Source organism: Pieris rapae, chromosome 7 (genome assembly GCF_905147795.1).
Source record: "Pieris rapae chromosome 7, ilPieRapa1.1, whole genome shotgun sequence".
NCBI lineage: Eukaryota > Metazoa > Arthropoda > Insecta > Lepidoptera > Pieridae > Pieris > Pieris rapae.
Genome location: NC_059515.1, coordinates 4,352,702 through 4,370,998, shown reverse-complemented (window position 1 = coordinate 4,370,998; position 18,297 = coordinate 4,352,702). Strand labels below are relative to the sequence as shown.

The window sequence follows — 18,297 nt, the reverse complement described above, 5'->3', positions numbered from 1 at the left end:
CTGTAGAGTATACTGTACAGTTAGTTCGGATTTGCTTTCGTAGTAAATCAGATGTGCCGCAAGTTTCAAAAAAATACTTCGATAACAATTTTCAATTATCGTTATACTTTGTGAAATTAATATTTGTCCAGTTATTAATAACAGTGATAAAACTTCGTTTATGTTGTAATTATACAATAGATTGTCGTTTTGCATTCCTTGTGTATCGTGAAAACTTGTGAACCGTGAGAGTTGGAAACTTGGTAACGAATCTGCAATGTAAGTTATAATTGTAATTAATGTTGTTAGTTATATAGGTAATATTATAATATAATACAATAGTTACATTTTTCGTAATTAATTTAACTAAGTAGAAAAATTCCTTTCTTTAAAAAAAACAATTCGTGACTTTTTTTAATAAAAACAAAACATTGCATTTAACAGCACTTATCCCATCACAACTTAACACATCCAACACCACCGGAATTCTCTCATCTGATATCTCATAAGAAAATTCATCCGCAATCTTAATCGAAAAACAAACAACTCAGTTTATTTATAGATAAGTAAAGAATTGTTTTTTTTAAATAGTAATATCTACTATCTAAATTGGAAATGGGAAATATAAAGGAAGCATTAAGCTATTTTTACACTGTAATAAATAAGGGTGTTTCAGGAAAATGGTTACACAATTTATCTACTTAAAACTGGCACTACTGATACTTTTGATAGGTTTTACATTTGTGTAGTTGCTAAAATTTTACGTGATAGATTTTATCATTCAATAAAATACTAAAGGGTGTCATTGACATGTCAACATCACCGTAGCGATATACAATTATTTTTCAACTTCACGACATGAATTAAATGTTGTAAGCCTAGCGGTAACTCTCTCTCTTCGTGCTAAAAATATTTTTTCTTAAGTATTTACTCAAGATACACCAAAATGGTTCGGCGTTGAACTATGACGATTAAAAATATCAATAACAAATCTTTTTCTCTAAGTTTAAGTATCAATGTACAAGTGACAGTAGTCATAATAAATACCTATATCTAACTATTACTCATACTTTATCGTATGCGCGCGACCATGAAAGTTTAAGTCAGCCATTCATGCACCGTGGGAGACAGACACAAGGATTTTGTAATTGCGGAAATCGACAATTTAACTTCTGATAGCCACCACTTTAAATCGAAGGATATTCGTATGTCAAAAAGGCTACGACACGAGTTTAATCAGGGTGATATCTCCTACCTATTATATTTTATCTCCTTACGTATTTTAACTAAAAGGTACCTCAATCATTTTTAAAGGTAAAAAATAATTTAATACTACTTATGCAACTGTAATGCTAGCCCCGGCTCGCCCGTGAATATTGTTGATAAAAATATTACTGATGTAGTTGGGGCGTATTTCCCGACGCGTAACATTTCCAATACACTATTTCACAAATAGTAGCAGTGAAATGTATTTTTTTGTTTGTTGAAAAAAAAAGTGAGATATATAAAGTCCCTGGACACGATGGCAGTACAGCAGGACAGTAGAGTAAAATATTAATAAAAAAAACTGTAATGGTAAAGATTTTCTTTATCTGTGCTTTAGCAACTTACGGACGATTTAGATACTACAATTAAGTGGAAGTCAAAGGAGTGGCCTTACAACGAAGTTAAAAGAAATGCTTGACAAACCTGAACGTTAAACGCTTAAGGTCAGAATAGTCATAAAAAGTGTGGCCTTGTTATATTTTTTATTTCGATCGCTTCAACGAACACCGTGACTAAAGCGACTAGTTTCCGCCCTTGGTTTCGCGTACGACCATTTGTTGTAGACAAAACTTCAACAAGATAAAACATTTAACACATTTAAACATGAAAATGTACAATTCACTAAAAAACAACCTTTTGCTGGTAGACCGAAACGATTTATAAACATCTCAAATGACTAAATTATTATGAAAAAAACATAATCATATTAAACTGTGTTTATTATAATTTCTATAGAATATAAGGAAACACCCTTATGGAACTTGGGGCCTTTAAGAGAAGAGCAAATTTATTAATAAATTTGGCTCCAACAAGGTATAGACAAACAAGGCAACGGTTAGTAGTGATAATATTTAAACCTTGAGTTAAAACATTTGAAGGCTAAATTTAATTTTAATTAAAATATTTTAATAATTTTCATATTAATTACTGAGTATTGTCTAATCTCGAATCACTTATAAAATGAGCAAAATATGCAGTAATGTACATTTTTAATAGTTTTGTAAATATGTTTAATTTGGAAATTGTGAATGAAAGATAATATTTTTTTCTACCAATGACCATCGAAACAACAAGGTCATCAACATTAGGGGAATCCCCAGTTTCATTTTATACAATTTTTTTCCTTATATATCTTTCTTTTTACGTCTTAAATAATGAAACCTGTTTACATTACAAAAGAACAGAACTAAATATTTGATTGCTCCACGCCTAATACTGGGTTCGGGTTTAAATGATGAATTAGGTATACGAATTATTTTAATAGGCACACACACTTGCGCACAGTCATAAAAGTATTTATAAGTATTATATTTTACTATAATATATTATAGGATAGGCAATTCCTGGTAATTCTTTGTAAGAAACAAACTTTTCTTTCGTAAAAACTTGTGATGTTGAGTTTTAGGAATTCGTACTTTGACAATTATTTGTTTTTATAATAACATTATGAGAAACATAGAATATTTCTGTCGCACTAGTCAATTACCAATTAGACAAATCTCGGCCACGGTCCAATGACGTCACCGGCCGAGCCTTAAGCAAGACTTATGACTTTGGTAATAGTGTGTCAAAACTGCCGGCCCATAAATATCGTTTAACATGTGATCATAGACGCAATCAAATTATTTACTTAAATTTGAAAGTAATTTTCAGCGACTTCGCGTAGTACGTTTATTTATTTGTAAAATGACCCGAACATAATACTGTCTGTGTGACCAGACTTTACATAGACGAAAGTACGAACGTTATTTTTTAAGAAAATTACTATAAATATAAAGCAGATTAGAACATTTTCTATAAATTATATTACATTTTAGATCTTAGAAAATCGCTCCATATAACCAGAGTTACCGATTACAAAAATTATGGAAAATTTGTAAAACTTTCTGCGCATTAACAGTAGGTACGTTCACAATCTCTAAATTATGAAGTAAAATTCTTTATTACACTGACAAATATTATATTATCATAATTCACTGTTCAAAACCCATAATAAATATGAGTACTACCTATGATTCACCGTCTGTTTTTTGGAATAATAGATACGTAACAGTAATAGCGGAAGAAAAGAATTCAACGCGTTTAGTATTCTGTTTTTTTTTCTGACAAACACACCTATTTTTCTATGTGTTTATGCATTCCTTGTAGTGTTAGTAGTCAGTATTTTGTGTAGTCTCTTATCTTGAAGGTGTACTTTGAAAATACCTGGAAGTTCCATAGAACTATTTACAAAATATTTGAAATCTTATCTGTTGATTTTATGACAACTGTTGCGTAACATACGCATTAATTAAATCTTTTAATAAAAACTTTCAGAAAAAATATCACAAACTCTACCATGAATGTACTTAGGTCTTTATTTATCTAACTAATTAATAAACTTGTTATCTTGTTATCGTTTATAATACACTAAATCATATTCATGATGTCTTAAAAGAGCTAAATAAAGTAAGAAAAGACCGTCTCCTACTGAATATTTCTTGTAAATATTATACATGTATCACACATTTAGAATCAAATAGAAATGTTTAAAACACTGTTATGAAGTTGCCACAATTCTAATAAAAGTTTTTAGTAACAAATATAGTAAAATATAAATCGTGTGGTTGATGAAATCGATATTAAGGTCACTGACCTGCCTGGTGTTATGCAGTTCGTATGCAACACGTTTAAATGTAGGACACACTCGCGACTCGTCCGACTTCCGACAGGTGTATGCACTTTGTATAAAATACATGGTTTATTTACTGTTACGTGAAAGTAATTGTCAGGATTTTAAAAAAGATTTTTTATTCTTAGGATCCCAATTGATAGGTCAGACGACTATTCACGTTGTGAGAAAGACATTTATCTTACTGAAATATAGTTATTAATTAAAAACTATGGTATAAATATCGTAGTATGTAATTTACTAAATAAAGGAAGTTAACGGAAGCAATAAATAATTTTATGACATATCGGCGTTCGACTTAACAATATACATATTTATAATAAATATAAAAAATATGTATAATAAATATATAAATATGTACCTACAGATGGAACTATTTCGCATTTTCAGAACGTTGCTGTCAGCGATTGACAAAATATATATATTTTTTAAATTAATTATACCAATCAGAACTCAATATTTGTCGTAAAGACAGGGCAAAGTCTGTTGGTATACCTAGTTGTGTATATTTTTCCCAGTTTCGAAAAATATACTATTTGTGTGTTTTGTTGCAAAACAGCCAACTTAAGCATTGTAATAAAAAATTTAGTGTTTTCCAACTTAAGTACTAACGTAAACTAAAGGCAATGTTAAGTTTTAGTGATAAATTGTGTAATTTACCTTTAATTTTATCTATTGATTTATCTTTCATGAAATTGTCTATAAGGTCAGAATTGTTCTTTATGGCTAGATAACAAAGCCATACTAATTATTGTCTATATTTTGCACTATGTTCTCTGGCGTGTGCGCAAAACCAATGTAAAATTAAATTTTACTTAGAGCCATAAATGATTATTATATTTTATTTAATTATATGTTGAATCGTTTTGACCTCGAACAACGAATAATAAAATGTCAGAAATGGGTCGTTCCGCCCCAAGATTGGCATTTCAGCCGTCGAGGTTCTTACAAATAATAATTTCCTAAACTCACGAAACACCAGTTTCTTAACCCCTAACCTCATTTAAGAACTATTGAATAATTAATACCCCACGAAAGTGAAAAGGTGACCCAATTTTTCGCCCCATACAAGGTTTGTTACTAGCGTTCCGACATGCGTGATTAAAATAAATTTATTTATTGAAACATAATTAAGCAAACTAGTAATTAAAAAAAATATAAGCAATCAGTGGCGCTAAACCCTCTTTAGGTCTTGGGCTCAGATTTCTGAATCTGTTTCATGATCATTTTTAAATCTAATAGGCAAGTAGGTGATCAGCCTCCTGTGCCTGACACACGTCGTCGACATTTTGGGTCTAAGACATGACGGTTTCCTCACGATGTTTTCCTTCACCGTTCGAGAAAATGTTAAAATGCGCATATAGAAAGTCCACTGGTGCACAGCCATGGATCGAACCTTCGACCTCAGGTATGAGAGTCGCAGGCGTAAGCCACTAGGCCAACACTGCTCTAAAAAACTATAAATTAGCAGAACATTTTTTGGTATGTTTATAAGGAGTAAATAAGTAAAAGATTACAGATAACTTTACTTTAAGTATACATACTTCAAGTTAACATTTTTAGATATATAGTTAGATAAATATATACACGATATCACGAAATTATTTTGTCTTGACCCAGTTTAACTTTAGAATTTAATCGGACGAATTCATAAATAACATTATTTTATATTGTGTTTAAGATCTTAAGTAGGTTATTTTAGTTTAGATTAGATATGAAAATTTAAGTACATATATAAAAAACAGTACAACTCTTGGCCGTAGTCTGATTTATGTTTCTTTTTTATGATCATTTGGTATATTATCATTATACATAGAAAGTCGATGGGTTAACAGCAGCAGGGCCTGGGATCCTCGGCCTTCGAAGCTAAGGTCTTAGGGATGTTCACACTGAAATAATAGACCAAGAATCAAATGCAAGGTTATCAAAATATATACATATTCATTATTCATGCTATATATGAATAATAAAAAAAAACATTGTGAAGGGGTTCATTCTTCAACCTTCAAGAACATAATTTTATCGACAAGACACAACAAGCCAAAAAGTTATTTTGCTACAAAATACATTTTAATTCTTGTATTTACTTTTCAGAATAATAAATTCAAAATATCATATGTTACATCAGAACACCACTGTGGTTGGTCTAAATGTACCCTCGGCAATTTTATTTAGGAACGCGACAAATGCAAATAAAAGTAACTCTTCATCTTACTTTTTATATTGGTTAACGTTTTGCTAAAAAAAACGTATATTTTCGAAGATAAGATCATCATGGTATCACTTATTCCACGTCATTCAATTCCAGCCTGTTGGCATCCCTACTCATCTACTTATCTAATAACTAACTGGGTAGTCCATTTATTAGCGGCTGTAGCAAACATCTCAACGTTCTCTCGCCATATACGTTGTTTGCTCTCGGTTATAGCTGGTAGAAAATGTGCTACTTTGGTTATATTGATTTAATATCTTGTACTTATCCGTACTAACAGATGTAAGCGTCTTTAAAATGTTTTGTACTTATTATTATATTTATATTATATTAACTCTATATAAGTAAATTGGTATTATATAATATATAAAAAACGTGGTGAAAATAAAAGAAATTCAGGCTTATATGACCGTAAATTATTCCAGTACATTCAGTACGTGAGTTTTTTAAATATTATAACACATCATCTACATATAATACAGAATTAGTGCGATAAATTACACAGTACTTTTAATAGTTAGATCATGGCGGCATTTAGTGAAATACCTTGCTGAGAAAGGCCGACTAGAATTTGACCTCGCTACTATTGGCATAAGTCGTTTAGTACGTGCTGTAACATTTGAATTATACTTACAGAATACGTTGGTTTACTTAGCTCAGTTGGGTAAGACTTTGGTTTTATGGGGGCCAAGTTTCAGCCGGGGACGCGAACATGTGCTTCCTACTAATTTAAAACTTTTTAAGTGATTCAAAAGACTGTGTAATTTTACTTGCCTAACCTAACTAAGAGGGCCTTGTTTATACATCTCGACGCATTAGATTTCTTCGAAATATGAACTATGAATGCTCAGCACGCTAGAGTGTTGTGAAATACAAAGATTGACAATCATGTATTAAACGCCCTATGCACCACTATGATATTCCAACAAACATTCAGTTTAGGCAAAATGGGGCGTGACAGCAGTTGCTGATATCTATAAAAATGAATACAAACGTGAAGTTTTTTACGTGTTAATTATATTATACAATACAAATTTGTTATTTTTCGATCAAACACGTTCTCTGACTAAATTAAAAAGAGAAAAATACGTGAAACGTTAATGTTTTTTTTATAAATATTTTTAATCATAACGCGTTTTAATTTAGTGTATTATAATAAAACATTTAAGAATTAATTAGCTAAAATTAATTTACATATTGAGGTTAATCCCAGGTCTACTGTAATTAAAATTTAGTTTCACGGTCTGTCAACTTAAGCGAAAGTTAATGAAAATGTTCACATAGAATATAACAATGACACAAATTTTAATATTATTGTTAGAAGGTGAAGCTAAACAAAAAAAATTTTTTTTTAATTTAATTTTAGAAACAAAATTTGAATACCTCAAAACCCCTTAAATACATTTAACAAAAGATTATAAATTCATAGTTGTCGTGATAATAACAATAGACGTATGAAATTTCTTTTAGCTTTTTAAAAATACACTTTTAAAAATGACTTCAAAAATTTAAACGACAATCACTACGATTCAAAAAAATATTTTGCATGGTTCTTAAACAATCAACAAAGGAATGTACTACGTATTAGTTTTTGCCAATGTTTTCCGCAAACCTTGGCATTGAATGAGCTAAGCCCCACATCGAATAAGTGAACGGTAAATTCCCACACATTCTTAAAACAAATATTTAACACCGCACTCTATTTCGGTGTGGCGACGTTAGGCCCGTATTAGAACTGACAAAATCATTCCTTGACAATCTAAAGTCTAAACTTTAATGATAAACAATTGTGGACAAGTTGATAAGCTTTGAGCTTAATTCAATTTAGAATCTTTAGAATCTCTTTTACTAAGGTTTTTGGGAGTTAAATCAAAGAATAGAAATGTATAAAGTATTTTTTTTTTGTTTGTTCTCTAACCATTCAAAGATAATTATATTTTAATTGATACAAATTCTGTAATTAATCATAAAAGTCATTTTGTTACTAAATATCAAAAAGAGAGAATAGAAATAACATATATAGGTATATATATGTAATATGTATGTATAAGATTTTTAACAAACTCTCGCTAACGTAAAGGATAAAATTACAAATGGACTAGTAAATTTCTGTATATCATGTATGGATATTAGCAAAGACACACAATAACTAAAATTATTTCTTCATATAATTGATTCAGAATGCATTTATATTGAGAAACATTTGCGGAAATCGTCATTAATTGTATTTTAATTTACTCAGTCTTTATGTAAAGTGTCTACAATACTTTGAGGTAGCTATATAATGTATTTCTTGGCTTTATGTTTAAGGCTTAAACATCCGGCTCAAAGTAAAGATATTCTATAATAAATACAAAATAAATTTGCACAATGAAGAAAACATGGCGTCGTAAATGTATTATACATTGGTGTTAGATTTAATGCAAGTATGGAGTATAACTTGGAGTTATTTAGTAAATAATGACGTCAAGTCCTCACTGGTCAACCTTCATACACCGGAATTCCCGACCTGATAATTCATAATTTCCGTAAACCGGGTTTTCTGAGGTCAATATACTTCGATACAAAACAATAGCTGTGACACATTTCTATTTTTATGGGTGTATCGTATGCATACAATACAGGATACATTCTCGCTTTCTTGTACAATATTTTAGGCATTAACTATTATAGGTATATTTAGGATTGCCATTGTTTCTAATTAGCTTTCCTCAAATGTTTTGTTCAAGCTGATTGGATGAGGATTCTGAGACAAACAAATTATTTCTTAATATCAAACGAAAGAAAAGTATCAAAATCGCACAAGGCAAAAAATAGCATGAGATTTGTCTCACTGTCTTTAAAGCTCCTTATGGCTTATAAAAGAAAATAAATATTTCTGTTAAAATGTATGACTATGCCTGTAGGTGTCAGTTTATGACTTGGTAAGACTTGCCGGGTAGGATTAAGTTTTTTGGTACACATTGGTAGCAAAAAATAGGTCTTTAGGACTGCCCGACAAATTTGGTGAATTTACGTGCCGGGAATGAATAATTAAATAATTATGATTTCTTACAATTATTATTTCAGATAAAATGCTACCGAGGAAAAAAGACATGAAGTGGATTATCATAGCAGTATTATGTCTAGTCAAAACTTCATCGCAACATGGATCCGGGGCTCCACCTGGTGTAAGTTTTATTAGGAAACTTGTATTTAACTTGTAAAAAATATCAGTATTATAGGACTTTTCTATATATCCTCATAGTATTTATCTTGTAAACATCCCTATATAATAAATGATTGTAGTTGCCTTAATATATTTTATGATAATTTACTTTTTTGATTTTAACAAAGGCAATATATTTATGATTACTATGATACAAATGTAAAGGTTTTTATATATCGATATCCTTTAATTTATCTATTCTCACTTATTTACTCCTAAGCATACGCCTATTAATATATAAGGAATACAGCGACGTTGCTGGTAGCAATAGGCGTATTTGCCAAAGACCCCAACCAAACTTTGTTACCTATTAAAAACGTTAACGAGTCGTGCTATACGCCATACATGCGTAAAAAATAACACTACGTCTTAATTTAAAAGATATATACTATGCAATACGAAAAGTATTAAACGCATCTTAAGCGGGAAGTGTCATATGATTTCTTCTCTGGTATTGCTGTATTTTAAGTTACTTACCTCTTATATAGCAGGGGACGGTGTCCTGTCGGAGAATGACAATCTTCTCATCTTAAGAGAGATCTTAATATACTGTTCACTTTTATGCATATTAAATGCATTATTTGAGTAACTAAAAGTCATCAAAGTCAAATCAAAAATCATTTATTTATATAGGTAAATGTACACTTATAAACGTCAATAAAAGAAAAATATAGATTAAATGCTTCTAATTTTTCATTTACCGCCAGTTCTAAAAGGGCGTAGAACGGATGAGAAGATCTGACAATATACTCTTCGCCACTCATTATAATCGTTAATTTTATTTTTGTATTACTCAACGTTTGTAAGGAGCTGAAACCCGATCTTATATAAATGCATACATTTACAGGCTTGTCTGGACCAAATGCCACGACACAGTGGCATCCAACCTCAGTCATCGGTGCCTCCATACGCCATTTCGACGTCTGCTGCCCAAGTTAGGCAGGGTGACAGTATCAATGTTACGATTGGAAGTCCTTTCGGGGCTCCAGTCCCAATTGGCGGGTTTATATTGCAAGCTAGGGCTATACAGGTAATATTTTATAATCGAATAGCAGAGTGTCTTTTAAATTGTACGTCGATTAAATTGCGTTTTATTTCCTATATTGTAAGTATAATATATATGATTTTTACAGAATACAGAACAAATAATAGGCAAGTTCACATCAGTGCCACTTCCAGAGACAACGCAGATTATTAGCTGTCGCGGCAACAACGACACGGCGACTCATTCAACGCCAGAAGACAAGCCACCGCTTTCTTTTACTTGGCAAGCACCTGCTGACTTCTTGGGTGGCGTCGAGTTTCGGTAATATATATTTATCATTTTTTTAGTCTGTAGCTCGACTGACAAAGTACTGCATATGCATTTGTCAAACAAAGGCAAAAGGATTAAATAAATATGTACAAGTATTTTATACGTACTTTGTCAGACTCGTGGCAGTCTGTTACGTGATATTTATATAAAATACATGTTTACTCTATGGTGTTCTAGTATTGTAGGAATATATTCTTACTGTCCTTACTGAATAGTCAATGTTGATCCGTTATAATTCACATACGACATCTACTAGGTATTGAGAATCAAAATTATTTCACGCCAATATAATGATCTGCCTCCAAATATATAAGCAAAGAAATCAGTGAAACAATGCATCGTGTTATCTAATATTCACGTGTCTCTTTTTATCAAAACTAAATATAATAGAAATTTCGTACTACCTAAAATGCCTGCAACGCACTTGGAAACCTACTCTTGCGTTTGTGTTTAAAACTGAGAAACACTTAACTTTAAGTGAGCCTGCTCATTTGCATGCTGTTTCATTATAAAAATAATAAAAATAACTTTAGTAAGAAGAATCCAGTTAGACTGTTTTAGTATTTATAGAAATTTCATTTATATTATTTGTTCATATATTCTGTTAATTTATTTTAAAAAACAAGTGATATTTGGACTCACTGTAATTAAATGTTAATTCGTATTATAGTGCAACAGTCGCCCAGAGCTATGCAACATTTTGGCGAAATGTTGAGTCGTCATTAGTGGAAGTGGTAAGCCCTGACACGGAGATCACCACTCCTTCTCCAGTTTCCAGCACCCAGAAGACCAAACAAGAACCCCCTGTTATTATGGAGTCGAAGGTATATTTTTTACTCATAGAACCAAAGTGAATTACACAGATAATAAATTTTTCCTTCCTGAAAGACAACTTTTAAATCACGTATTCCAAGTATGTAGTTCTCGGTGTCTGTCATAAACTAAATAACTACCCGTTTTTAAATCGCTTCGAAAATATTTTTTGTAAGCACATATTTTCGTTACAAAGATGTCAGAAATTATGAATTTGAATTAGCTCTAAATGTTAAAGATTTTTTTTTTCAATTCAATTATGTATGTATATGTATGCATAATTCGATTGAAAAGGATTGCATGATTTGATTTGAACGTATAGCTAAGTAAATGTTTGAACATATTCTTAACTTTAGTTTTGTTATCGTAATATCTTCATTACTTTATTATAAAGGTAAACATTCAAAGTAGAAGTAATATTATCACAAAATCAGTTAGGACTCTCGCTGTATTGTATGTATAATAATTATTATATCTCAAAAAATGAACAAAATATTTACTTCTAGTTTTTAAGGCTGATACATTTTGGAGACAATCTAATTAAAAATACACATTTTATTGAAGTGGGAACCCAATCAGTAGCTCTTGATAACATAACTGGTTTGGATTAAGGTCGGAGTGACAACACCACTATATATATAACAGCAACAAAATATACTGATTAGAGTATGTTATAAATGCAATTTGAATTTAAGTATTTAATTTTCATATAGAGATAATCAAAATTTTAAAATAGGCTTAGTACGGACTTTGTTTCCTCCTTTACAGTAAAATATTTTTATTTACAGCCAAAGACAACTCCACCTCCTCTAGATCTAATATACCAAGGCTGTGCAGACACAAAATTATGCTTCGGCGTACCTCAAAACTGTATTTCAGCTGGGAACTGCAAAGCAATCGTCTCAGTGTTTGTCGCTGGCGACGTCTATACATTCGAAATTCAGGGCACAGATAATCCCAAATATGTTGCCGCTGGTTTGAGTTTTGACAATAAAATGGGTGACGACAGTGCAATGGAGTGCGTGAGAAATGACAATGGGCGGGTTAATTTATACACATCATGGACGTATCCGAAAGCTGAGCCATACGTCAAAAGGTCTGACTCGTCACAGGATATAGTGCAATTACTTGAATCATCGACAATAGATGGCAAGTTGTATTGCAAGTTTAAACGGGACGCGGTCTCTGTGGTTAAAGGGCAGACCTTCGATTTGGCTAATAATAAGTACTACTTGATGGCGGTTTCCGGTGATTCTATGAAAGGTATGTTTTTTTAATTAAACCCATAGGCCATAATGCATAAATGACGGTATGACGGACCGAATTCGATATATGACTTTGTAACGTATAGCCTATATGAAATATTGCTACGTAGTTTTAAGGGTTCTGTCATTCGAGTATTCGATTCCCGAGTGAGATTTTAATTTAATAAGTGAAATTCCATATGACTATAATTCAGTATATTTGTATATATTACTAAGTAAATTCCTGTAATTAGTTATAACACCTATTTTTATTACCAAATACTTTTAAATACATGCTTTTCTATATATTTTAGATGCCGAACGCGTAGGCTTCCATACTTTAGCTTACGAGTCAACTGGCGAGCCTCTCTCACTAGCCAGTGTAGGAGCTGCGACTGGATCGTCAAAGCTATTGCTGAAGTTACACGGTTCCTTTATGTTGATCGCTTGGATTGGTACTGCCTCACTGGGCATTGTTTTGGCAAGGTATAATACAAATGTATAAATATAATTACAGAAACTGTATGGCAAGCTAAATTCTTTAATAATAAAATAAAAATAAATCTTTCCCTTTCAACGGGACTATTTTACGATTTATTATTAGTACTCACGCTGCATATATAAATAAATAATATCCTGCTTTGGGCAACTTCGGTGCTAATTTTCTAGACAACGTCACATATACCATAAAAGAAATACAAATATGAACATTTTTTTCTGTCCAAAGACAGGATATTGATAAATTTATACCTTTTTTTGTGTGAATGTTATTTCATGAAATAAATTATTTTCATTACAGGTATTTCAGAAAAACTTGGGTAGGAAAAACATTGGGTGGAAAGGATATCTGGTTTGCTGTAAGTATTATACTAAATTAAACATAACAGAGGTTATATATACACTATTTGGGAATACATATTATCAACGTAATAGAATATTTACAATAGTTCTATTAGAATTTTAGAATATTTACAATAGGAGGTCGTAAGAGCAGCGTACATGCAGCGCATGTAAGCACTCACTCGTACGGTGAAGAAAAACGCCTTAAATCCCGAGTTGTCAACCGAGTTACCGATTTGCGTATATATAATTCTACTGCACGTGTGTTTGGTAATGTCATTGAACTCCTCTTAAACGGCTGGACAGATTTCAATGTGTTTTTTTAGATTCATAAATCAGCCGGACAGATAGTACTGCAGTCGGTACTTTCATCCTTTGTTTAATATCCTAATCGCTTAACATATCATGTCACAACGTCTGTCGGTTCCGCTAGTTATTATATAAATTTAATGTAGTTTGCAATAAAATATTACGAAAGTTGTAACAGTTATATGCCACTTGTTCTTTTAATACTAGGAATATTAAAATTCTAAGCACATAACATACATGATAGAAATATTTTTTTTTTTTTGGAGTTTATGGCCTGGTATCTAGACCTTTAGGCCAAGTCTTGAGTAGTTTTATTTGGTTTATTATAATTTTCCCACTGTATTTTTGATAAATTTATATAGAGGCACGTAATAAGATCTATTTTTTAACATATCACTCAGGCGGCGGGAGGGATCTTGCACTATCACTTGATTTTTATGATAGAAATTACTTTTCAGTACCACAGAATACTTATGGTGGCTACTTGGTTACTAACAGTGGTTGGTTTTATACTAATCCTTGTGGAAGTGGGAGGGTTCGCTACCACCGGAGATAACCCTCACGCTATTACCGGACTCGTCACTGTAATACTGTGCTTCATACAACCGATTGGTGAGATCTTATATTAAACTTTTTCATGCTGATATTAAAGCATTTTACAGGAAAAACACCAACGTATAAAACTATGGGACCACGAGTCTATGGACTAAATAAAGATTAATTTACTATGGTCAATTGTCAAAGTCCAAATAATCTAAAATCTCTTGGAATTATCAAATAAATACTTTACTACTTGTTACGAAATTCTGACACTTAAGTAAATGAATGTAATATTTAATACATGTAATAAGTATTTCTAATCAAAAATGGTTTCCTAGTTAAGGCTAACTAAGATTTCTGTTTCAAATAATTAAGATAATTTGAACAAATATGGTTCAACGGTATTTTTCAAACAAATTAATATATAAATATTTATTGCAGGAGCATACTTCAGACCTCACCCGGGTACACAAAAGCGTCCAATATTCAACTGGGCACACTGGCTGCTCGGCAATGCTGCTCATATTTTAGGAAGTTAGTAAAGTATTTTATCTAATCTTATACATTTAAATTAAGAATGTCAAAACGACGTAATCTTTAATGACGTAACTTGTCTTGTGTAGATCGAAATTTAAACTAACGTAATTGCTCAAGGAAAGTAATATTACATATTAATCAGAAGCAGAATTACTATATTCTATACTCTATGGCATATTCCAACCTTGGCGCCATTTAAAGGTTTCATTTCATTCGTTTATTAATATTCCAGTTTATGATTTCAGTATGAAACTGTAGATAAATATTAAACAGTCGTGCGATTTTTTTCGTATTTGTTATTGTGTAATTAGTTTGTTGGTTATCAACAGTTCCGCTAGAATGGATATTTGTGTAACTTTATTCTTTATATTTCTTCGCATTTGCTACATTTTTCATAGACTGTCTTATATATGATATTATATGCCTCACGTCGCTATTTACTTATCAATTATGTATATTTCGCTACTATAAATATAGTATCGAAATATTATATTTTTGATAAAGGATCAGTAATTTCAGTGTTTATAGTTTTATACAAATATAAATAAGCCAATACTTCTTTATAAGATTAACAAATGTTATTTCTATTTTAGTTACAACAATATTCTTCGCCGTGTACCTTCAGAAGGCTGAGTTACCGTCGTGGACAGTATTTATTTTAGCTGCGTTTGTTGTTTTCCATGTCATTATGCATATAATACTATCAGTAAGTATTTTAATGATACAAATATTTTCAAATTCTATAGATTTTTTACATTGATTTGCTCACAAGCTGTACAAAAAAATATTCCTTTTTTCAGAACATTTATTGCTTGCTTAGATTGCCAAAAAAACTGAAATCAACTGCTGTCAAATACGCTTTCTTTAAATAGGATATGTCATATGACTCGTCGAGAATGAAAGACGCCATTTTGTTTTTATCCATAAACATATACCGGTTAAAAGTGACATTCATTTAAAAGAAAATTTTCCTTTTTAAATTAAAACCTTTTCCAAATTGAACAAATACCTTTTTCAGTTAACGGTGTGCGTATCTGAAGGCCGTATCAGCAATGGCCGTGTTAACTCGTTCCCAATGAAAGACATGTTAGGGCATTCCAGACAAGTCAGTGCGGTCGACCGAAGCTCTGACGCGCCGGTGAGACGTTATGACGCATGCCTTTATTTCTCTTCTGTGTTTAACCTTTCTTAATACTTACTAGATTAATTTTATATTAAGGATTGGAATAATGACCATAAACAAACAGTAATGCGTTCCATTAGGTCTACCTTTCGGAAGTCTTAAACAAATCTAAACATAAATACATAATAAAATAGGGTTGGTTTTTGCAGCTTTTTCTGAATAATTTGCATGCGTATCATATTCATTCTAATCACTTCCATACACTATTTAATGTCAAGCACGAAAAGTTAACTTTCTATTACTGAAAAGTACTTAAACTAAGTTTAGTATATTGTTTTAAGATTTATAGACTATCTAGTGTTTATCATGAGATATTGTCGCTACTAGAGAACGGAGGAGGTCTTAACCTCCAAAGACGGAGGCCTCTTCTTATCAGCTGAGCGACACTCTAAAACCGGTTCCTAGTGATTGACGCAATAATTGAATAATCGGATTGGAATTATAATAGTTTCGATAGCTATTATTATGACGTCATGAAATGGCGATATATAATTTAAAAGATTAAGCTGTGATACTGCAATTTAGTATCACGCAATACGGAACAGAGTTCCTATTGAAATTACTGACATTTTGTGTATGCGTGTCTGATGCTGATAAACGTTTTTGTTAAATGTATAACCGATATGTATTTAGAGTTTATAATCTATGGTTCATTGTCACACTAATGATGAATTTTTTCTTTCAGTTTGCCGGCTTCAGAAAACATCTCCTTGGAGTTTACGCGCCAATAATTTTAATTTTCGTTGTAGCCGTCGTTTGTTTAGTAGCTTTAGCCCCGATAGGTGTCTTATAGTTCTATGATGGGTGCTTAATTAATTATGCATGACGAATGGGTTTGTGTGTCTTTTCGATATATATAAACCTTACAAAATAGTAAACAGTAAGAAATAATGTTATTTATTTCAATTGCCTTAATCAATTCTATTTCAAAGATTCTTTATTTCCAATGTTCATAAACTGCCTGGAATCTAACAAACTTATAACTAAACACGTTTTTAAAGCGGTTTTGCTTTTTTAAAACTTATAATATTTCGAAAGGTTTAAGAAATACTAAATTTAACAATGAGGTGAATTACCTGGAAACTATGCATTCTTTAGATGAGATTTGCATTTTGGACATGCCTAGATTAAATAACTAAAATTCTTATTCTATGAAGCAATCATTAAGATTGGTCTTATAAAAATAAAAAACATGTTAAAATATCGACCTTATTCAGGTTTTTGAAATCGTTTACAAATATTGGAGCATTATTATCTGAGAAACTATGCCCGGTGATTTTAATCATAATTCCACAGTCACATGCTTTTCTTGGAATACACAAATATTTTGTAAATGAGTTTTAATTACTATATTCATCGGTTAGTTCTCAATTTACTTTCCAATGGAACTAGAATGTATAAGACATTGAATGTTTATATACTTTTATATCTAATGCTTGAAGACGTAACACCTAATAATAAGTAGGTACGTATGTTAAGTTAAGCACTTTCAACTATAGTATTTTAAAGTTACGAACTAAGGACGAGGTTGCTAATACAATCTTTAGCTCAAAGAAAACTTGTCGCTCCATATATGTTGATAAAAAATATCAAAATGTTCTAATCAAGGATTTATGGTTCAGTAAGAAAGATTTTATTCAACATTGGTATGATTGTACACAAAATGCACCGATTTTTATCACTTTAATCTCAAAGAATTTTGTCAGGCGATGAATTAAACAATTGTAGGATTAGCGATTCAGGCGTTCATGATTATTCAAGTAAGTTTCGGTCATAGCGCGAAGCAGAGCCGCGACAACGATTGTAATTTCTAGTTGCTCTTCATACTTATAAATAAGTCTGTTTTGGACACATTCACTTAAGTAAATGTGCAAGTTGTTTATTAAACTAAGAATTGCATTTTGTTAAAATTTATAATTATGTAAGACCTTTACTTATTTTTTAATACTTACTAGATATTTACAGTTTAGCTTGAAAAGCTAAATATATACTTATACCAGTAATTGTCCGTCCATAATTTCTGTGATTCTACACAAGTTACAATTATGAGCATGATTTAAAATTTTATATGAAGGTTGTAAACCCTTATTTATTTTATTTAAAAATAAATGATAATTATGTATATTAATATTTTAAGCAAACAGTATGTTGTAAATAAAGCTAGTATATGGATAGTTTTT

The 18,297-nt window shown here is 31.1% G+C and overlaps 1 protein-coding gene across 2 annotated transcripts; it reads left to right on the top strand.

Annotated features, from left to right (window-relative positions):
- The first annotated feature begins 12 nt into the window (after positions 1-12).
- On the top strand, positions 13-18,291 carry LOC110993455 (putative ferric-chelate reductase 1 homolog). 2 transcript variants are annotated; one of them, XM_045628940.1, is made up of 13 exons: positions 13-258; positions 9,198-9,298; positions 10,184-10,366; positions 10,470-10,642; positions 11,322-11,475; positions 12,253-12,727; positions 13,023-13,194; positions 13,508-13,565; positions 14,316-14,469; positions 14,839-14,931; positions 15,528-15,640; positions 15,953-16,072; positions 16,803-18,291. In XM_045628940.1, the coding sequence occupies exons 2-13, from the start codon at positions 9,203-9,205 to the stop codon at positions 16,908-16,910; spliced, it is 1,899 nt and encodes a 632-aa protein (XP_045484896.1). In that variant the 5' UTR covers positions 13-258; positions 9,198-9,202; the 3' UTR covers positions 16,911-18,291. The 2 variants fall into 2 exon arrangements, with proteins under 2 accessions (XP_045484896.1, XP_045484897.1); XM_045628941.1 differs by lacking the exon at positions 15,953-16,072.
- Positions 18,292-18,297: the final 6 nt, after the last annotated feature.